The sequence below is a fragment of the Oncorhynchus clarkii genome, unplaced genomic scaffold, assembly GCF_045791955.1.
Source record: "Oncorhynchus clarkii lewisi isolate Uvic-CL-2024 unplaced genomic scaffold, UVic_Ocla_1.0 unplaced_contig_11758_pilon_pilon, whole genome shotgun sequence".
NCBI lineage: Eukaryota > Metazoa > Chordata > Actinopteri > Salmoniformes > Salmonidae > Oncorhynchus > Oncorhynchus clarkii.
Genome location: NW_027258458.1, coordinates 18,683 through 41,549, shown reverse-complemented (window position 1 = coordinate 41,549; position 22,867 = coordinate 18,683). Strand labels below are relative to the sequence as shown.

The window sequence follows — 22,867 nt, the reverse complement described above, 5'->3', positions numbered from 1 at the left end:
TAAGTTACTATTAAAGGTGTTTCTGGCATTGAGAAATAGGTGCTACACTCACATTGATGTGAATCGACATGTTTTCTGTTCTGTGCTATTAGTTTATGTTTCTTGCTCTCTGCAAAACGCTGGTCAGTTGGTCTTAGGAAGCTTTTGTAGGCCCGCGGATCAATTTCCCAAAACGAAAGAAGAAAAGAAATCGGGGTCTCAACTTACTGTTGAGAGTTAGAATTGTAGAAAAAACAAGGTGCCATTTCTAAATGTGGTTGTGCATCAGCAGTTATCCTCTTGTTATGTCAGTCACTGACAGTCATTCAATTAGCCCATGTCCGCTAACCATTTTAGCTTGATAAGTTAGTCTAGCCAGCAATCTAAACTTAGTAGTAATCATGGTCGAATTACCGCCCGGGTAATGATTTAATGAGTTGGGGTGAGCTGTATGCCTCCCTCAGTGCTATAATTAGGTTAGTTAGTTGTTATAGCGGGTTAGTTTAATGAGTTGGGGTGAGCTGTATGCCTCCCTCAGTGCTATAATTAGGTTAGTTAGTTGTTATAGCGGGTTAGTTTAATGAGTTGGGGTGAGCTGTATGCCTCCCCCAGTGCTATAATTTGGTTAGTTAGTTGTTATAGCGGGTTAGTTTAATGAGTTGGGGTGAGATGTATGCCTCCCCCTGTGCTATAATTTGGTTAGTTAGTTGTTATAGCGGGTTAGTTTAATGAGTTGGGGTGAGATGTATGCCTCCCTCAGTGCTATAATTAGGTTAGTTAGTTGTTATAGCGGGTTAGTTTAATGAGTTGGGGTGAGCTGTATGCCTCCCCCAGTGCTATAATTAGGTTAGTTAGTTGTTATAGCGGGTTAGTTTAATGAGTTGGGGTGAGCTGTATGCCTCCCCCAGTGCTATAATTTGGTTAGTTAGTTGTTATAGCGGGTTAGTTTAATGAGTTGGGGTGAGCTGTATGCCTCCCCCAGTGCTATAATTTGGTTAGTTAGTTGTTATAGCGGGTTAGTTTAATGAGTTGGGGTGAGCTGTATGCCTCCCCCAGTGCTATAATTTGGTTAGTTAGTTGTTATAGCGGGTTAGTTTAATGAGTTGGGGTGAGATGTATGCCTCCCCCAGTGCTATAATTTGGTTAGTTAGTTGTTATAGCGGGTTAGTTTAATGAGTTGGGGTGAGCTGTATGCCTCCCCCAGTGCTATAATTTGGTTAGTTAGTTGTTATAGCGGGTTAGTTTTATGAGTTGGGGTGAGCTGTATGCCTCCTCCAGTGCTATAATTAGGTTAGTTAGTTGTTATAGCGGGTTAGTTTAATGAGTTGGGGTGAGCTGTATGCCTCCCCCAGTGCTATAATTTGGTTAGCTAGTTGTTATAGCGGGTTAGTTTAATGAGTTGGGGTGAGCTGTATGCCTCCCCCAGTGCTATAATTTGGTTAGTTAGTTGTTATAGCGAGTTAGTTTAATGAGTTGGGGTGAGCTGTATGCCTCCCCCAGTGCTATAATTAGGCTAGTTAGTTGTTATAGCGGGTTAGTTTAATGAGTTGGGGTGAGATGTATGCCTCCCTCAGTGCTATAATTTGGTTAGTTAGTTGTTATAGCGGGTTAGTTTAATGAGTTGGGGTGAGCTGTATGCCTCCCCCAGTGCTACAATTTGGTTAGTTAGTTGTTATAGCGGGTTAGTTTAATGAGTTGGGGTGAGCTGTATGCCTCCCCCAGTGCTATAATTTGGTTGGTAGAATATATTTCTATTCTGATTTCAGATTTAAATAGCAGAGAAGTAGACTAAGTTTTTCTGTACGTTTTTGGGAAAGAGGTCAATTCTGAAAACAAACGTTTATATTAACAGTTTTGCACTTTTCATGTAGCCTCATTTGGGCCAGCTAATAGCCTTTCCACCGATCACGCAACATTATGGACTAAACGTTCAAATCCTGTTGCTGCAGGATTATTTAGCTTCGGCGATACTGGTCAAATTACGATCCTACATCTGTATGTGTAAGACACAGCAACTGAGACTAACTGGTATCAGGCTTTGATTTATGAAACACCATGAATGATACCGAGACGCAACTGAAAATGGATGGTTCACTCAGTAGGCTTTGTACACTAATTGAGCAGACTGACAGAGATGAATTTGTTGTGTAGAGATGTGCACAGGAGAGCACTCATACAGGATCCCAGAACCCATCATGTGACTAATTACCTTGATTTTTGTTATCCATTTAGGCGGTTCATAATTGATGCTCCTCCAAGTTAATATTTGCATAATTAGAACATCTTGTTTTTTTACCCATTTCAGATTCGTGTAAATGCTTTCAAGGATCAAATGAAGTGTCGTCATCCTAGAAAATCTGATTAGATTCAGCAATTTGTCTTTTCCACTTTTTGAATTTCAAAGCATAGATTTGTGATTTGTTTGTGATTTTCCTTTGGAATGCTTGTAATTAGTGGGAGTGATGGGAGGAGAAGGTGATGAGACAGATAGAGTTTCTGCTTTCACAGGATGCAGATGATCTTATTGTCATGACTCATTATTGGGCTGTGGTGTCAGAGGCTCCTGGTGTGGATGTGTCTATGAGTCATCTGATAGGATGCTGAGGAATGACTCTTCTAAGGAATAATAATGCTTAGAGTTGACTTTGTGTTGAGAGTCAATCCAAACACGTACTGTGTGATCATTTAGTTGTGTTGATGATGTTTTGATAATCACTATTTGTAGGTGTAGCCTTATAATTGATAAGGATGTTCCATTTTTCCTACCCTCAGTCTTTATTTGTTGTTAGTAACTTTCTTCTTACCAAGACATGTAGGAGTCCTTACCCTTTGTATCTCTCTCTCTCTCCACTCTCCAAGGCTAAACCACTAAGGAAACTCATCCAGCAGACCTTCAAACAATTTGCCAACCTAAACGATGAACAGAGCATTCTCAAGTTCTTTGAGATCCTGTCTCCTATTTACAGATTCGACAAGGAATGTTTTAAATGTGCCCTTGGGGTAAGTAGGCTAGTGATAGAGGTTTCACCATCCCACTGTGATAACGCTTGGCTGTCCTCAGGGAAACCCTGGCTGGCAGGGTTCCAGATAGGAAGAGATCAGCTCAGTAGTCTTCATGACGTGTTTCACAGTGACACCTGCTGGGCATATCAAACACTGTTGCTTCTTTCATCTGTCTCTCTGACTGTCTGTCTGTCTGTCCTGCCTGTCTCTCTGTCTGTCTGTCCTGCCTGTCTGTCTGTCTGTCCTGCCTCTGTCTGTCTGTCTGTCCTGCCTGTCTCTCTGTCTGTCTGTCTGTCTGTCTGTCCTGCCTGTGTCTGTCTGTCTGTCTGTCCTGCCTGTCTGTCTGTCTGTCTGACTGTCTGCCTGTCTGTCTGCCTGTCTGCCTGTCTGTCTGTCTGTCTGCCTGTCTGTCTGTCTGTCTGTCTCTGTGTCCATCTCTCTGTATTCTAGTCCAGTTGGATTATTTCTGTGGAGCTTGCCATTGGACCTGAGGAGGGCATCAGCTACCTGACAGACAAAGGCTCAACTGTGAGTACTGCTGAGTTATCAAGCCTTTCCTTGATTCACCTTTTATTCACATTCTTCTGTACATTTTGTACAATTACATTTCCTACCCAATTCAGGTCTTATTCAGTCGTTCAGTGACGTTCAGGCTAGCCAGGAAGATGATAACCACCATGGATGTTTCATTCTGTGCTTTCTGTTCTGTCTGTGTGTTCAGCCGACACATCTGGCCAACTTCACCCAGGTACAGACCATCCAGTACTCCAGCACGGAGGACAAGGTGCGCCAGGGGATGCTGCTGCTCAATGTGGCTGGAGCCCCTGAGGTACTGTGTGTGTGTGTGTGTGTGTGTGTGTGTGTGTGTGTGTGTGTGTGTGTGTGTGTGTGTATGTGTGTGTGTGTGTGTGTGTGTGTGTGTGTGTGTGTGTGTGTGTGTGTGTGTGTGTGTGTGTGTGTGTGTGTGTGTGTGAGCATGTATGAATTCAGTAACATGCCCTGCAGTGGCCTCGGTGAAGTTATTTCCAGCACTGTGGCTGGTTGACAGATGAGGAACTCTGAGCAGTAAACACTTGATTGACCACTAAGGGATTCTCCTAGGGAAGAAGACGCACCCCTGATACTAGCAAAACAGACTCCTCCCTGCATGGGTTCTTTGATGGACTGTGTGTGTGTGTTCGTCCTCTCACTTCTCTCCTTTGATGTGCTGTGCTTTGTCCTAACTGGAGGTCTCAGCTGGAGGAGGTAGCCCTCCTGATGAAGCCTCTTTGTTGTCTGACTGTCTGACGGTCTGTCTTTCTGACTGTCTGTGTCTGTCTGTATTTCTGTCTGTCTGTCTGTCTATCTGTCTGTCTGTCTGTCTGTCTAACTGTGTCTGTCTGACTGTCTAACTCTGTCTGTCTGTCTGTCTGTCTGTCTGTCTGTCTCTCTCACTCCCTCTTGGAGTGACACCAAACACCTCTGTCTGTCTGTCTGTCTGTCTGTCTGTCTGTCTGTCTGTCTGTCTGTCTGTCTGTCTGACTGTCTGTCTGTCTGTCTGTCTGTCTGTCTGTCTGTCTGTCTCTCTCACTCCCTCTTGGAGTGACACCAAACACCTCTGTCTGTCTGTCTGTCTGTCTGTCTGTCTGTCTGTCTGTCTGTCTGTCTGTCTGACTGTCTGTCTGTCTGTCTGTCTGTCTGTCTGTCTGTCTGTCTGTCTGTCTGTCTGACTGACTGACTGACTGACTGTCTGTCTGTCTGTCTGTCTCTCTCACTCCCTCTTGGAGTGACACCAAACACGTCTGTCTGTCTGTCTGTCTGTCTGTCTGTCTGTCTGTCTGTCTCTCTCACTCCCTCTTGGAGTGACACCAAACACGTCTGTCTGTCTGTCTGTCTGTCTGTCTGTCTGTCTGACTGTCTGTGACTGTCTGTCTGTGACTGTCTGACTGTGTCTGTTTGACTGTCTGTCTGTGTATCTGTGTCTGTCTGTGACTGTCTGACTGTGTCTGTTTGACTGTCTGTCTGACTGTGTCTGTTTGACTGTCTGTCTGTGACTGTCTGTCTGACTCTCTGATTGTGTCTGTCTGTCTGTCTGACTCTCTGACTGTGTCTGTCTGTGACTGTCTGTCTGACTGTGTCTGTTTGACTGTCTGTGTGTGTATCTGTGTGTGTCTGCAGCCTCTGACGGTGACCACAGCGTCTCTGAACACGGCAGAGAACATGGCGGACCTGATAGATGGATACTGTCGCCTGGTCAACGGAGTCTCCCAGTCCTTCATCGTCCGCGTTCAAAAGGGTACGCTAACGCTGCTGCTGACACCTTTACACTGAGTGGAGGGGTTTTACACACACCCACAATAACAACAGGATCTGGATAATAACAAGGCCGACACAGAGAGAGAGGGAACGTCTGAAACACTAACACTGCTGCTGACACCTTTACACTGAGTGGAGGGGTTTTACACACACCCACAATAACAACAGGATCTGGATAATAACAAGGCCGACACAGAGAGAGAGGGAACGTCTGAAACACTAACACTGCTGCTGACACCTTTACACTGAGTGGAGGGCTTTTACACACACCCACAATAACAACAGGATCTGGATAATAACAAGGCCGACACAGAGAGAGAGGGAACGTCTGAAAAACAGTGAGCAGACATTCCCCTTTTCCTCTATGTAGTGGACGTTCAGACTGACATGCTGCTGTGTTGTGTACTGTGGACAATGGACATGACTGTGTTAGAGCAGTGGTGGAAAGAGCTCCAGACTCCACTGCTCTGAGCCTGGATTGTAGGGTCACAGATTGATAGATGTAATAGGATTTATTTAACCTTTAGTTATACAGGTGTGTCCATGAAGAACACATTGTTATTTACAATGACGACCTGTCAAACACATCAATACACATCAATTACACGATACACATCTATATACACATCAATTACACGATACACATCTATATACACATCAATTACATGATACACATCTATATACACATCAATTACACGATACACATCTATATACACATCAATTACACAATGCACATCTATATACACATCAATTACACGATACACATCTATATACACATCTATATACACGATACACATCAATACACATCAATTACACAATACACATCTATATACACATCAATTACACGATACACATCTATATACACATCAATTACACAATACACATCTATATTCACATCAATTACACGATACACATCTATATACACATCAATTACCAAATACACATTTATATACACACCAATTACACAATGCACATCTATATACACATCAATTACACGATACACGTCTATATTCACATCAATTACACGATACACGAAAAGCAAACCCAAAACCCAAAAGGTAAGACATAATCATATGAAACATACACATTCGTCAGTAAGTGAGCCCACATTCATCCACGACTTCATATGTTTTGTAACAGATTTTAATTTCAGATTATAGGTGTGGTGATAATGTTGTAATTGGCATAATGTTTTTCCAGTAAGACTCTTCTCTGCTTTAGGCTCATAAATGAAAGAATGTTACATATTTGATGTCTCATATTATGAAATGATATTAATAATGATGCATGTGTGACTGTGGGCATTAGAATGGATCCTGTTGATGGACTGTAACTGTACTGCTAACCCTACATATAACTCCCTCTAACAATCACCAACAGAGGGAGAGAGAGCGCTACCTTCCATCCCAAAGTCCACCCCGAAGTAAGTACATGTCTCTCTCTCTCCTCTATATCTCTCTCCTATCTCTTCTCTCTCTATCCTCTATCTCTCTCTCCTATCTCTTCTCTCTTTCTCCTATATCTTCTATCTCTTCTCTCTCTCCTATCTCTTCTCTCTCTATCCTCTATCTCTCTCTCCTCTATATCTCTCTCCTATCTCTTCTATCTCTTCTCTCTCTATCCTCTATATCTCTCTCTCCTATCTCTTCTCTCTTTCTCCTATCGCTTCTATTTCTTCTCTCTCTATCCTCTATCTCTCTCTCCTCTATTTCTCTCTCTCCTCTATATCTCTCTCTTTCTCCTATCTCTTCTCTCTCTCGCCTATCTCTTCTCACTCTTTCCTATCTCTCCCCTCTCTCCTCTCTCTATATATCTCGGCTCTCAATTCAATTCAATTCAAGGGGCTTTATTGGCATGGGAAACATGTCTTAACATTGCCAAAGCAAGTGAAGTAGATAATACACAAAAGTGAAATAAACAATAAAATGAACAGTAAAAATTACACATACAGAACTTCCAAAATAATAAAGACATTACAATTGTCATATTATGTACATATACAGTGTTGTAACAATGTACAAATGGTTAAAGTACACAGGGGAAAATAAATAAGCATAAATATGGGTTGTATTTACAATGGTGTTTGTTCTTCACTGGTTGACCTTTTCTTGTGGCAACAGGTCACAAATCTTGCTGCTGTGATGGCACACTGTGGGATTTCACCCAGTAGATATGGGATGATGGCACACTGTGGTATTTCACCCAGTAGATATGAGAGTTTATCAAAATTGGATTTGTTTTTTAATTAGTTGTGGATCTGAGGGAATTATGTCTCTCTAATATGGTCATACATTGGGCAGGAGGTTAGGAAGTGCAGCTCAGTTTCCACCTCATTTTGTGGGCAGTGAGCACATAGCCTATCTTCTCTTGAGAGCCATGTCTGCCTACGGCGACCTTTCTCAATAGCAAGGTTATGCTCACTGAGTCTGTACATAGTCAAAGCTTTCCTTAAGTTTGGGTCAGTCACAGTGGTCAGGTATTCTGCCACTATGTACTCTCTGTTTAGGGCCAAATAGCGTTCTAGTTTGCTTTGTTTTTTTGTTAATTCTTTCCAATGTGTCAAGTAATTATATTTTTGTTTTCTCATGATTTGGTTGGGTCTAATTGTGCTGCTGTCCTGGGGCTCTGTAGGGTGTGTTTGTGTTTGTGAACAGAGCCCCAGGACCAGCTTGCTTAGGGGACTCTTCTCCAGGTTCATATCTCTGTAGGTGATGGCTTTGTTATGGAAGGTTTGGGAATCGCTTCCTTTTAGGTGGTTGTAGAATTTAAAGGCTCTTTTCTGGATTTTGATAATTAGTGGGTATCGGCCTAATTCTGCTCTGCATGCATTATTTGGTGTTCTACGTTGTACACAGAGGATATTTTTTGCAGAATTCTGCATGCAGAGTCTAAATTTGGTGTTTGTCCCATTTTGTGAAGTCTTGGTTGGTGAGCGGACCCCAGACCTCACAACCATAAAGGGCAATGGGTTCTATAACTGATTCAAGTGTTTTTAGCCAGATCCTAATTGGTATGTTGAATTTAATGTTTTTTTATGTCCCTCTATCTCTCCTCTCTATCTCTCCTCTCTATATCTCTCCTCTCTATCTCTCCCCTCTATCTATCTCTGCTCTATCTATCTATCTCTGCTCACTCTCTCTCTTCTCTATATCACTTTTCTCTATTTCTCCTCTCTCTATCTATCTCTCCTCTCTATATCTCTCCTCTCTATCTCTCCCCTCTCTATCTATCTCTCCTCTCTCTCCTCTCTATATCTCCTCTCTATCTCTCCTCTCTCTATCTCTCCTCTCTCTATATCTCCTCTCTATCTCTCCTCTCCTCTCTATCTCTCCTCTCTCTATCTCTCCTCTCTCTATCTCTCCTCTCTATCTCTCCTCTCTCTATCTGTCCTCTCTATCTCTTCTCTCTATCTCTCCTCTCTCTATATCTCCTCTCTATCTCTCCTCTCCTCTCTATCTCTCCTCTCTATCTCTCCTCTCTTCTCTATCTCTCCTCTCTCATCTGGAAAGTTTCTTCCAGGCAGCATATCATGTTTCAGTCAGGTGCTCTGAAAACCAACACAAGCCTTGCTCCCCTCCTACTGCTTCTTTTTGGCAGAATCATGAGGAATTTCTCTGACCCTGTTTTGAGTCCCCGCCCCTCTGACCCCCCAACCCTTTAACCATATCCTATTGGAAGTGCTGATGGGCCTACTTATCGGGATCCCCCTGCAGCACCCCTGCCAAACATGCCCTGCCAGTGAATGGAATGGTCCTGGAACTGTCTGTAACAGAGCCCAGTCATAGTGCCACAGTGTGGACAGGCCAGTCTGTCTTTCTGTTCTGTTGTCTGGTGACTGGAGAAACCATCCTTTCACAGGGAAATGTACAGCACTCATCTGTTCAAACCTGTATTCCACAGAGTCTCCAACCATGAGAAGCGTCTGGATGGGGGGGTCCGGACAAGGGTTGCATGTGTCTCAGGTAGGACCTTCTCACTCTCTCTTTTCACGTCTCCTGGGTTTGGGGTCGGAAGAGGTTTGGGGTCGGAAGAGGTTTGGGGTCAGATGAGGTTTGGGGTCAGATGATGTTTGGGATCAGAAGAGGTTTGGGGTCAGAAGAGGTTTGGGGTCAGATGAGGTTTGGGGTCGGAAGAGGTTTGGGGTCGGAAGAGGTTTGGGGTTAGATGAGGTTAGGTATTGTACTGGGACTGTGAAGCTGTTGATACGTTGTCTTGTTGGTCTTTGCCATGGTAACAAAACAGTTTTCCACACAGAAGCCTTTACTGAAATGAGTATCTGCCATGTTAACTATCCCATAATTGACTGGTTTAAATCAAATCAAATCAAATCAAATTTATTTATATAGCCCTTCGTACATCAGCTGATATCTCAAAGTGCTGTACAGAAACCCAGCCTAAAACCCCAAACAGCAAGCAATGCAGGTGTAGAAGCACGGTGGCTAGGAAAAACTCCCTAGAAAGGCCAAAACCTAGGAAGAAACCTAGAGAGGAACCAGGCTATGTGGGATGGCCAGTCCTCTTCTGGCTGTGCCGGGTGGAGATTATAACAAAACATGGTCAAGATGTTCAAATGTTCATAAATGACCAGCATGGTCGAATAATAATAAGGCAGAACAGTTGAAACTGGAGCAGCAGCACAGCCAGGTGGACTGGGGACAGCAAGGAGTCATCATGTCAGGTAGTCCTGGGGCATGGTCCTAGGGCTCAGGTCCTCCGAGAGAGAGTAGTCACCCAGACAGGATGACTACATCAGTGACTCAACCCACTTAGGTGACGCACCCCCTCCAGGGACGGCATGAGAGAGCCCCAGTAAAGCCAGTGACTCAGCCCCTGTAATAGGGTTAGAGGCAGAAAATCCCAGTGGAAAGAGGGGAACCGGCCAGGCAGAGACAGCAAGGGCGGTTCGTTGCTCCAGAGCCTTTCCGTTCACCCTCCCACTCCTGGGCCAGACTACACTCAATCATATGACCCACTGAAGAGATGAGTCTTCAGTAGAGACTTAAAGGTTGAGACCGAGTTTGCGTCTCTGACATGGGTAGGCAGACCGTTCCATAAAAATGGAGCTCTATAGGAGAAAGCCCTGCCTCCAGCTGTTTGCTTAAAAATTCTAGGGACAATTAGGAGGCCTGCGTCTTGTGACCGTAGCGTACGTGTAGGTATGTACGGCAGGACCAAATCAGAGAGATAGGTAGGAGCAAGCCCATGTAATGCTTTGTAGGTTAGCAGTAAAACCTTGAAATCAGCCCTTGCTTTGACAGGAAGCCAGTGTAGAGAGGCTAGCACTGGAGTAATATGATCAAATTTTTTGGTTCTAGTCAGGATTCTAGCAGCCGTATTTAGCACTAACTGAAGTTTATTTAGTGCTTTATCCGGGTAGCCGGAAAGTAGAGCATTGCAGTAGTCTAACCTGGAAGTGACAAAAGCATGGATCAATTTTTCTGCATCATTTTTGGACAGAAAGTTTCTGATTTTTGCAATGTTACGTAGATGGAAAAAAGCTGTCCTTGAAATGGTCTTGATATGTTCTTCAAAAGAGAGATCAGGGTCCAGAGTAACGCCGAGGTCCTTCACAGTTTTATTTGAGACGACTGTACAACCATTAAGATTAATTGTCAGATTCAACAGAAGATCTCTTTGTTTCTTGGGACCTAGAACAAGCATCTCTGTTTTGTCCGAGTTTAAAAGTAGAAAGTTTGCAGCCATCCACTTCCTTATGTCTGAAACACATTCTTCTAGCAAGGGCAATTTTGGGGCTTCACCATGTTTAATTGAAATGTACAGCTGTGTGTCATCCGCATAGCAGTGAAAGTTAACATTATGTTTTCGAATAACATCCCCAAGAGGTAAAATATATAGTGAAAACAATAGTGGTCCTAAAACGGAACCTTGAGGAACACCGAAATTTACAGTTGATTTGTCAACTGTGAAACCATTCACAGAGACAAACTGATATCTTTCCGACAGATAAGATCTAAACCAGGCCAGAACTTGTCCGTGTAGACCAATTTGGGTTTCCAATCTCTCCAAAAGAATGTGGTGATCGATGATATCAAAAGCAGCACTAAGGTCTAGGAGCACGAGGACAGATGCAGAGCCTCGGTCCGATGCCATTAAAATGTCATTTACCACCTTCACAAGTGCCGTCTCAGTGCTATGATGGGGTCTAAAACCAGACTGAAGCATTTTGTATACATTGTTTGTCTTCAGGAAGGCAGTGAGTTGTTGCACAACAGCCTTTTCTAAAATTTTTGAGAGGAATGGAAGATTCGATATAGGCCGATAGTTTTTTCTATTTTCTGGGTCAAGGTTTGGCTTTTTCAAGAGAGGCTTTATTACTGCCACTTTTAGTGAGTTTGGTACACATCCGGTGGATAGAGAGCCGTTTATTATGTTCAACATAGGAGGGCCAAGCACAGGAAGCAGCTCTTTCAGTAGTTTAGTTGGAATAGGGTCCAGTATGCAGCTTGAAGGTTTAGAGGCCATGATTATTTTCATCATTGTGTCAAGAGATATAATACTAAAACACTTGAGCGTCTCTCTTGATCCTAGGTCCTGGCAGAGTTGTGCAGACTCAGGACAACTGAGCTTTGAAGGAATACGCAGATTTAAGGAGGAGTCTGTAATTTGCTTTCTAATAATCATAATCTTTTCCTCAAAGAAGTTCATGAATTTATCACTGCTAAAGTGAAAGTCATCCTCTCTTGGGGAATGCTGCTTTTTAGTTAGCTTTGCGACAGTATCAAAAAGGAATTTCGGATTGTTCTTATTTTCCTCAATTAAGTTAGAAAAATAGGATGATCGAGCAGCAGTAAGGGCTCTTCGATACTGCACGGTACTGTCTTTCCAAGCTAGTCGGAAGACTTCCAGTTTGGTGTGGCGCCATTTCCGTTCCAATTTTCTGGAAGCAAGCTTCAGAGCTCGGGTATTTTCTGTGTACCAGGGAGCTAGTTTCTTATGAGAAATGTTTTTAGTTTTTAGGGGTGCAACTGCATCTAGGGTATTGCGCAAGGTTAAGTTGAGTTCCTCAGTTAGGTGGTTAACTGATTTTTGTCCTCTGGCGTCCTTGGGTAGACAGAGGGAATCTGGAAGGACATCAAGGAATCTTTGTGTTGTCTGTGAATTTATAGCACGACTTTTGATGATCCTTGGTTGGGGTCTGAGCAGATTATTTGTTGCAATTGCAAACGTAATAAAATGGTGGTCCGATAGTCCAGGATTATGAGGAAAAACATTAAGATCCACAACATTTATTCCATGGGACAAAACTAGGTCCAGCGTATGACTGTGACAGTGAGTGGGTCCAGAGACATGTTGGACAAAACCCACTGAGTCGATGATGGCTCCGAAAGCCTTTTGGAGTGGGTCTGTGGACTTTTCCATGTGAATATTAAAGTCACCAAAGATTAGAATATTATCCGCTATGACTACAAGGTCCGATAGGAATTCAGGGAACTCAGTGAGGAACGCTGTATATGGCCCAGGAGGCCTGTAAACAGTAGCTATAAAAAGTGATTGAGTAGGCTGCATAGATTTCATGACTAGAAGCTCAAAAGACGAAAACGTCATTTTTTTTTTTTGTAAATTGAAATTTGCTATCGTAAATGTTAGCAACACCTCCGCCTTTGCGGGATGCACGGGGGATATGGTCACTAGTGTAGCCAGGAGGTGAGGCCTCATTTAACACAGTAAATTCATCAGGCTTAAGCCATGTTTCAGTCAGGCCAATCACATCAAGATTATGATCAGTGATTAGTTCATTGACTATAATTGCCTTTGAAGTAAGGGATCTAACATTAAGTAGCCCTATTTTGAGATGTGAGGTATCATGATCTCTTTCAATAATGACAGGAATGGAGGTGGTCTTTATCCTAGTGAGATTGCTAAGGCGAACACCACCATGTTTAGTTTTGCCCAACCTAGGTCGAGGCACAGACACGGTCTCAATGGTGATAGCTGAGCTGACTACACTGACTGTGCTAGTGGCAGACTCCACTATGCTGGCAGGCTGGCTAACAGCCTGCTGCCTGGCCTGCACCCTATTTCATTGTGGAGCTAGAGGAGTTAGAGCCCTGTCTATGTTGGTAGATAAAATGAGAGCACCCCTCCAGCTAGGATGGAGTCCGTCACTCCTCAGCAGGTCAGGCTTGGTCCTGTTTGTGGGTGAGTCCCAGAAAGAGGGCCAATTATCTACAAATTCTATCTTTTGGGAGGGGCAGAAAACAGTTTTCAACCAGCGATTGAGTTGTGAGACTCTGCTGTAGAGCTCATCACTCCCCCTAACTGGGAGGGGGCCAGAGACAATTACTCAATGCCAACACATCTTTCTAGCTGATTTACACGCAGAAGCTATGTTGCGCTTGGTGATCTCTGACTGTTTCATCCTAACATCGTTGGTGCCGACGTGGATAACAATATCTCTATACTCTCTACACTCGCCAGTTTTAGCTTTAGCCAGCACCATCTTCAGATTAGCCTTAACGTCGGTAGCCCTGCCCCCCGGTAAACAGTGTATGATCGCTGGATGATTCGTTTTAAGTCTAATACTGCGGGTAATGGAGTCGCCAATGACTAGAGTTTTCAATTTGTCAGAGCTAATGGTGGGAAACTTCGGCGTCTCAGACCCCGTAACGGGAGGAGTAGAGACCAGAGAAGACTCGGCCTCTGACTCCGACCCGCTGCTTAATGGGGAAAACCGGTTGAACGTTTCTGTCGGCTGAATGAGCGACACCGGTTGAGCGTTCCTACAGCATTTCCTTCCAGAAACCGTGAGAAAGTTGTCCGGCTGCGGGGACTGTGCCAGGGGATTTATACTACTATCTGTACTTACTGGTGGCACAGACGCGGTTTCATCCTTTCCTACACTGAAATTACCCTTGCCTAGCGATTGCGTCTGAAGCTGGGCTTGTAGCACAGCTATCCTCGCCGTAAGGCGAGTACAGCGACTGCAATTAGAAGGCATCATGTTAATGTTACTACTTAGCTTCGGCTGTTGGAGGTCCTGACGAACCGTGTCCAGATAAAGCGTCCGGAGTGAAAAAGTTGAGTAGGAAAAAACAAAAATATAAACGGTAATTAAAAAGTAAAAACCGTAAATTTGTCAGGTAGCAAAACAGGTTGGCAACAAAACGCACAGCAACTCAAAAACAAGTCTGCAAGTTTATTAGTGCATGCAGTGGTGACAGACAGGATGCAGAGATGTCAGTAGAATACTTGTGATGATTGACAGCCCATCAGTCAGCTAGATGTCTGACATGTGCTTTGATATGAGCACTCTGATGCTCCGGTGGAGCTGAACACATAGTATGAGTAGAATAGTGAAAGTACATATGGCTCCCTCTTCCTACACAATGTTCACCACATCCTAGTGGGCTGTTGAAGCACCATACAAGCTACATTACATTTTATAGTCTTCTGGTCCTATCTGGCAATGCCTTGGTTGAGTCCCAAATGGGACCCTATCCCCTTTATAGGGCACTATTTTTTACCAGGTTCCATAGGGATCCGGTGATGTGGTTTGTTGGTTATCTAGCTGATATATTGGTGCAGTCTGGCCTAGATTTAGGTTCACATTTTTGGGGGGGGTTTAATTTATTGGTACCTGTAAAACATCACTATGAATCAACCATCAGTCTGTTATCAGACGGCTCTATAAAACATCACTATGAATCAACCATCAGTCTGTTATCAGACAGCTCTGTAAAACATCACTATGAATCAACCATCAGTCTGTTATCAGACGACTCTGTAGAACATCACTATGAATCAACCATCAATCAGACGGCTCTATAAAACATCACTATGAATCAACCATCAGTCTGTTATCAGACGACTCTATAAAACATCACTATGAATCAACCATCAGTCTGTTATCAGACGGCTCTATAAAACATCACTATGAATCAACCATCAGTCTGTTATCAGACGGCTCTGTAAAACATCACTATGAATCAACCATCAGTCTGTTATCAGACGGCTCTGTAGAACATCACTATGAATCAACCATCAGTCTGTTATCAGACGACTCTATAAAACATCACTATGAATCAACCATCAGTCTGTTATCAGACGACTCTATAAAACATCACTATGAATCAACCATCAGTCTGTTATCAGACGGCTCTATAAAACATCACTATGAATCAACCATCAGTCTGTTATCAGACGGCTCTGTAAAACATCACTATGAATCAACCATCAGTCTGTTATCAGACGGCTCTGTAGAACATCACTATGAATCAACCATCAGTCTGTTATCAGACGACTCTATAAAACATCACTATGAATCAACCATCAGTCTGTTATCAGACGGCTCTGTAGAACATCACTATGAATCAACCCTCAGTCTGTTATCAGACGGCTCTGTAAAACATCACTATGAATCAACCATCAGTCTGTTATCAGACGGCTCTATAAAACATCACTATGAATCAACCATCAATCAGACGGCTCTATAAAACATCACTATGAATCAACCATCAGGACCAGACAAGACCAATGGCACAAATTACACCCAAGGTTACATTTCACCAGCCAGCCAAGTACTGTCTGGCTCTGGCAATACATCCTCACCCCACAGCACCTCATCTATCAACTTAACACTGTGTCAGTGGGCACAGGCCTGTGTGTGTGTGGACGTGTTTAACTATTTAACTAATAGTAAACAAACAAACATTTGAACAACTGGGGGCATATTGTTAGTCTCAACAAGGTCAAAGGCTATTTCTAGGAGGTTTAGGGTTAAGATTAAAATTAGGCTAGGGTACGGATTATTATTATTATAATATATATATATACCTTATAATATTTTATACCTTTATTTAACTAGGCAAGTCAGTTAAGAACAAATTCTTATTTACAATGACGCCCTATTGGGGGAACAGTGGCCTTGTTCAGGGGCAGAACGACAGATTTTTACCTTGTCAGCCAGGGGATTCGATCCAGCAATCTTTTGGTTACTAGTCCAATGCTCTAACCACTAGGCTACCTGCCACCCCAGGGGTTAGGGTTAGGGGTTAGGGAAAATAGGATTTTGAATGGTACTGAATTGTGTGTCCCCACAAGGTTACTGTAGCTGTGCAAGACTGTGTGTGTGTCTGTGTGTGTGTGTCCTCTCCATCCTATCTCTCCAGTTTAAATGTCACAGAGCTCTTCCCCCAGTCTCTGGCCCACATCACAGTAGAATGTTAATGACTACTGGGTGAGTGTCAGATAAAGAGCTGATTGAGAGGGTGGATGGAGCAGGGAGGAGCAGGGTGGAGCACGGGACAGACAGGCTTGTGTGCATATGGTCCCATTGACACAGCACACTCAGAACGAATAGAGGGATGCTTGTGTGAAACTCGAGTCCCCCCATATGATCATGATGGTACTGGGGAGAAGTCTTGTTGTGGCACCCTATTCCCTATATAATGGCACCCTATTCAGGGCACTACTTTGGACCCTGGTTGAAAGTAGTGCACTACATAGGGAATAACTTTGTGAAGACCCATGCTAGATATGCTCAGGCATCACTGTAGTTGAATGTATTGTCATGTTGTATAACTCTCTTATTCCCTGTCATTACCTTGCACGATAAGGTTGTACACGGTTCAGTTGAGATAGTTCTGATGCAGAATGTTTAGATGTGTCACGTTCTGACCTTTATTTCCTTTGTTTTGTCTTTATTTAGTATGGTCAGGGCGTGAGTTGGGGTGGGTAGTCTATGTTTTGTCTTTATTTAGTATGGTCAGGGTGTGAGTTGGGGTGGGTAGTCTATGTTTTGTCTTTATTTAGTATGGTCAGGGCGTGAGTTGGGGTGGGTAGTCTATGTTTTGTCTTTATTTAGTATGGTCAGGGCGTGAGTTGGGGTGGGTAGTCTATGTTTTGTCTTTATTTAGTATGGTCAGGGTGTGAGTTGGGGTGGGTAGTCTATGTTTTGTCTTTATTTAGTATGGTCAGGGCGTGAGTTGGGATGGGCAGTCTATGTTTTGTCTTTATTTAGTATGGTCAGGGCGTGAGTTGGGGTGGGTAGTCTATGTTTTGTCTTTATTTAGTATGGTCAGGGCGTGAGTTGGGGTGGGTAGTCTATGTTTTGTCTTTATTTAGTATGGTCAGGGTGTGAGTTGGTTGGGCAGTCTATGTTTTGTCTTTATTTAGTATGGTCAGGGTGTGAGTTGGGTGGGCAGTCTATGTTTTGTGTTTATTTAGTTGAGTTGGGTGGGCAGTCTATGTTTTGTGTTTATTTAGTATGGTCAGGGCGTGAGTTGGGTGGGCAGTCTATGTTTTGTCTTTATTTAGTATGGTCAGGGCGTGAGTTGGGTGGATAGTCTATGTTTTGTGTTTATTTAGTATGGTCAGGGTGTGAGTTGGGGTGGGTAGTCTATGTTTTGCCTTTATTTAGTATGGTCAGGGTGTGAGTTGGGGTGGGTAGTCTATGTTTTGTCTTTATTTAGTATGGTCAGGGTGTGAGTTGGGGTGGGTAGTCTATGTTTTGTCTTTATTTAGTATGGTCAGGGCGTGAGTTGGGATGGGCAGTCTATGTTTTGTCTTTATTTAGTATGGTCAGGGCGTGAGTTGGGGTGGGTAGTCTATGTTTTGTCTTTATTTAGTATGGTCAGGGTGTGAGTTGGGGTGGGTAGTCTATGTTTTGTCTTTATTTAGTATGGTCAGGGCGTGAGTTGGGTGGGTAGTCTATGTTTTGTCTTTATTTAGTATGGTCAGGGCGTGAGTTGGGGTGGGTAGTCTATGTTTTGTGTTTATTTAGTATGGTCAGGGCGTGAGTTGGGTGGGTAGTCTATGTTTTGTCTTTATTTAGTATGGTCAGGGCGTGAGTTGGGGTGGGTAGTCTATGTTTTGTCTTTATTTAGTATGGTCAGGGCGTGAGTTGGGGTGGGTAGTCTATGTTTTGTCTTTATTTAGTATGGTCAGGGCGTGAGTTGGGGTGGGCAGTCTATGTTTTGTATTTATTTAGTATGGTCAGGGCGTGAGTTGGGGTGGGTAGTCTATGTTTTGTATTTATTTAGTATGGTCAGGGCGTGAGTTGGGGTGGGTAGTCTATGTTTTGTCTTTATTTAGTATGGTCAGGGCGTGAGTTGGGGTGGGCAGTCTATGTTTTGTCTTTATTTAGTATGGTCAGGGCGTGAGTTGGGGTGGGTAGTTTTGTCTATGTTTTGTCTTTTTTGTCTTTATTTAGTATGGTCAGGGCGTGAGTTGGGGTGGGTAGTCTATGTTTTGTCTTTATTTAGTATGGTCAGGGCGTGAGTTGGGGTGGGTAGTCTATGTTTTGTCTTTATTTAGTATGGTCAGGGCGTGAGTTGGGGTGGGCAGTCTATGTTTTGTATTTATTCGGTATGGTCAGGGCGTGAGTTGGGGTGGGTAGTCTATGTTTTGTATTTATTTAGTATGGTCAGGGTGTGAGTTGGGGTGGGTAGTCTATGTTTTGTCTTTATTTAGTATGGTCAGGGCGTGAGTTGGGGTGGGCAGTCTATGTTTTGTCTTTATTTAGTATGGTCAGGGCGTGAATTGGGGTGGGTAGTCTATGTTTTGTCTTTATTTAGTATGGTCAGGGCGTGAGTTGGGTGGGTAGTCTATGTTTTGTCTTTATTTAGTATGGTCAGGGCGTGAGTTGGGGTGGGTAGTCTATGTTTTGTCTTTATTTAGTATGGTCAGGGCGTGAGTTGGGGTGGGCAGTCTATGTTTTGTGTTTATTTAGTATGGTCAGGGCGTGCGTTTGGGTGGGTAGTCTATGTTTTGTCTTTATTTAGTATGGTCAGGGCGTGAGTTGGGTGGGTAGTCTATGTTTTGTGTTTCAATCAGAGGCAGGTGTTAGTCATTGTCTCTGATTGGGAACCATATTTAGGTAGCCTGTTTTCTGTTGGGGTTTGTGGGTGGTTGTTTTCAGTCTTTGTGTGTCTGCACCAGATAGGACTGTTTAGGTTGTCACGTTTATTGTTTTGTAATTTGAAGTGTTCAGTTTGGATTATTATTAAATTAAGATGAACACTAACCACTTTGGTCCTCTCCTTCTTCCACCGACGACAACCGTTACAAGATGAATGTTGGCACCGTGTCTTAGAAGTGTTGTTTTCCTCTCTTCTCTGAGTGGTCATGGACTTTGTATGGTCCTGATAGAATGAAATCTCTCTGCAGACTTTGTATGACCCTGAAAGAATGAAATCTCTCTGCAGACTTTGTATGACCCTGAAAGAATGAAATCTCTCTGCAGACTTTGTATGATCCTGATAGAATGAAATCTCTCTGCAGTCTTTGTATGAGGATGAAACAAAATATTTTAGCTCAGCACAAATACTACACCAGGACTTCCATTCCAATGTTGTTCAACTAACTGAGATGCTCTCTGAAGTTACACTTCCCCTAACCCTTTTGGGTGTGTGTGTGTGTGTGTGTGTGTGTGTGTGTGTGTGTGTGACCTACTTACAGTGAGGTGTCTCTTTGACCTGTGTATGTTACTCACTTGGCAGCCTCTTACTATCATCACCCTATCAACATCTGGGAGAATCCCCTGAGAGTTAGTAAGAAGTGGCTGCAACTTGGTTTTGACCTTTAAACTCGTTATTTTGCTGTCAACTTTCTCTAAGAGGGCCAGTAAACATTCCCTAATCTGTGTTTTTCACCTCTCTCTCTCTCTCTCTCTCTCTCTCTCTCTCTCTCTCTCTCTCTCTCTCTCTCGTGCATGCTACCTACAACACAGGGCTTCTACAATGATCTGTGGTGTCCTCGTTATGGATAGAATGGGTCATATTATTCTGTCACTCTGTCTGTCCATTTGGGTACGTTCTACACTTTTCAGAGTGCTCTGATTTTCCTACGTTTTCTAGTCATTTTTGAGTAACCCTTATCTTTTTTTCCTTCTTTAATAATGACACACTATCATAGCATTTCACAGCTTTTTAACAGTAGTCCTGAATCAAATCAAATCATTTGACTTATCAGCAGCTTTTCTTCTTTATCTCAGGCTGCACAAAGCAGGGCTGTCTCAACATTCCTCTGTGTGTTATATTTTCCTGGAAACTTCTGCTTCTTCCTTAAAATCACAGCAGTCAGGATAGACAGGCTCACCCAATGACTCTGGAGTTACCCGTGACTCAATCTGTTTTTCCTGAAGACGTTTCTCTGGGGGGGGAAACTCCTCCTCATCCCTCCTCCCCTCACTCAAATACCACTGCTGCTATTGGAGCACAGCTCAGACCTGAGGAACATGGTGGGAGAACGCAGAGGGAGGCACATCACAGAGCTGGGCTGTTTGTCATATGTGTGAAGGGGGGGTTTGTTGTTAAGGGTTAACAACTTTGAAATGGTTAGTTTTTGGTAAAGGTACTTTATTGTACTAAAGGTAAGTTAAGTACAAGTCTAGACGTAGTTAGATTAACGCCTAGCCTAACTCCTGTCTGTCATGTTGGGCTATCCTGCTTAGAGTCAGAATGCTGCTGTTCATTATCCTCACCTCTCTCTATCTCTCCCTCTCACTGTGTGTCGCTCTCTTTTTCCCCCAGAGACAGACGACTATGCGGAGATCATAGATGATGAGGATACCTACACCATGCCCTCCAGTGAGTACCGTAGCATCTGTCACACAGGGAGTAAGTAAGGGATCATGTGCTGAGGAGGATGAGGGAGGCAGCGACAGACAGCGGTGCTGGGTTTTAGAGTGTCTCAGTGGTGAGCTGCAGACCAGATGTTCTCTCCAGACCCCGTGGGCCTTTGATCGTGGCCTCTAGTGTACAGCTTTAACACAGTTTGGAGAAGTGTGCCCCACTTTCTGATTGGCTGTTACCACATTCTGCCTTCCTGGGGTCATTGAGACTGGAGTTCTCTGAAAGCACCAAAGCTACAGAGGTCAAGTTGGTGTTAGGCATCTTTCAGTTCTTCATTTTTTATTTTCAGAGTTCAGATTTTTGCTACCACATTTGTAGCAGTTTTATTTAGATTGTTCTTCTCTTAACTAGTTTTCAAGAGGCAATAATGTTTCTCAATTATTTTATGTTCATCTTTAATGTAACTATTACTGTTGATAGAGAGTAGTTCACAAAAAGCTAGAATCATATTTACACGGGGAATCCCCAACACAGAGTGCATGAGGTGGATCTGTCGATCACTATTAGTAGAATGAGTTGGCTTTGACTGTGTCTTCTGCTGCGCAAACAGTTTCCTCTCAACATTTCATTTTTCATGACGTATCTGTCCTTTGTCCTTCACTCTTAGGGAAAAAAGGTGTTTCAGTTGAAGTGGGAAGTTTACATACACTTAGGTTGGAGTCATTAAACCTAGTTTACATACACTTAGGTTGGAATCATTAAACCTAGTTTACATACACTTAGGTTGGAATCATTAAACCTAGTTTACATACACTTAGGTTGGAGTCATTAAAACTAGTTTACATACACTTAGGTTGGAGTCATTAAAACTAGTTTACATACACTTAGGTTGGAGTCATTAAAACTAGTTTACATACACTTAGGTTGGAGTCATTAAAACTAGTTTACATACACTTAGGTTGGAGTCATTAAAACTAGTTTACATACACTTAGGTTGGAGTCATTCAACCTAGTTTACATACACTTAGGTTGGAGTCATTAAAACTCGTTTTTCAACCACTCCACAAATGTCTTGTTAACAAACTATAGTTTTGTCAAGTCGTGCATGTCATTTTTCCCACAATTTTTTACAGACAGATTATTTCATTTATAGTTCAATGTCTCGCAATTCCAGTGGGTCAGAAGTTTACATACACTAAGTTGACTGTGCCTTTAAACAGCTTGAAAAATTCCAGACAATTAAGTTCTGGCTTTTGAAGCTTCTGATAGGCTAATTGACGTAATTTGAGTCAAGTGGAGGTGTACCTGTGGATGTATTTCAAGGTCTACCTTCAAACTCAGTGCCACTTTGCTTGACATCATGGGGAAAATCACTATTAGTAGAATGAGTTTCAAAAGAAATCAGCCAAGACCTCAGAAAAACAATTGTAGACATCCACAAGTCTGATTCATCCTTGGGAGTAATTTCCAAATGCCTGAAGGTACCACATTCATCTGTACAAACAATAGTACACAAGTATAAACACCATGGGACCACATACAGACAGCTCAGGAAGGGGACGCGTTCTGTCTCCTAGAGATGAACGTACTTAGGTGCGAAAAGTGCTAATCAATCCCAGAACAATAGTAAAGGACCTTGTGAAGATGCTGGAGGAAACAGATACAAAAGTATCTATATCCACAGTTAAACGAGTCCTTTATCGACATAACCTGAAAGGCCGCTCAGCAAGGAAGAAGCCACTGCTCCAAAACCTCCATAAAAAAAGCCAGACTACGGTTTGCAACTGCACATGTGGACAAAGATCGTACTTTTTGGAGAAATGTCCTCTGGTCTGATGAAACAAAAATAGAACTGTTTGGCCATAATGACCATCGTTATGTTTGGAGTAAAAAGGGGGAGGCTTGCAAGCTGAAGAACACCATCCCAACCGTGAAGCACGGGGGTGGCAGCATCATGTTGTAGGGATGTCTTTGCTGCAGGAGGGACTGGTGCACTTCACAAAATAGATGGCATCATGAGGAGGGAACATAATGTGGATATATTGAAGCAACATCTC

At 43.1% G+C, this 22,867-nt stretch overlaps 1 protein-coding gene across 1 annotated transcript in view; it reads left to right on the top strand.

The window, feature by feature from the left end:
* Nucleotides 1-22,867, top strand: part of LOC139396970 (focal adhesion kinase 1-like) — a gene marked incomplete at its 3' end in the record, with an annotated part of 66,625 nt that overhangs the window by 28,889 nt on the left and 14,869 nt on the right. The window contains exons 6-12 of the mRNA XM_071143912.1: nt 2,839-2,979; nt 3,433-3,510; nt 3,704-3,811; nt 5,140-5,257; nt 6,658-6,700; nt 9,178-9,239; nt 20,769-20,825. Of these exons, the coding sequence (XP_071000013.1) occupies nt 2,839-2,979; nt 3,433-3,510; nt 3,704-3,811; nt 5,140-5,257; nt 6,658-6,700; nt 9,178-9,239; nt 20,769-20,825 (607 nt within the window). The remainder of the gene's footprint in view (nt 1-2,838; nt 2,980-3,432; nt 3,511-3,703; nt 3,812-5,139; nt 5,258-6,657; nt 6,701-9,177; nt 9,240-20,768; nt 20,826-22,867) is intronic.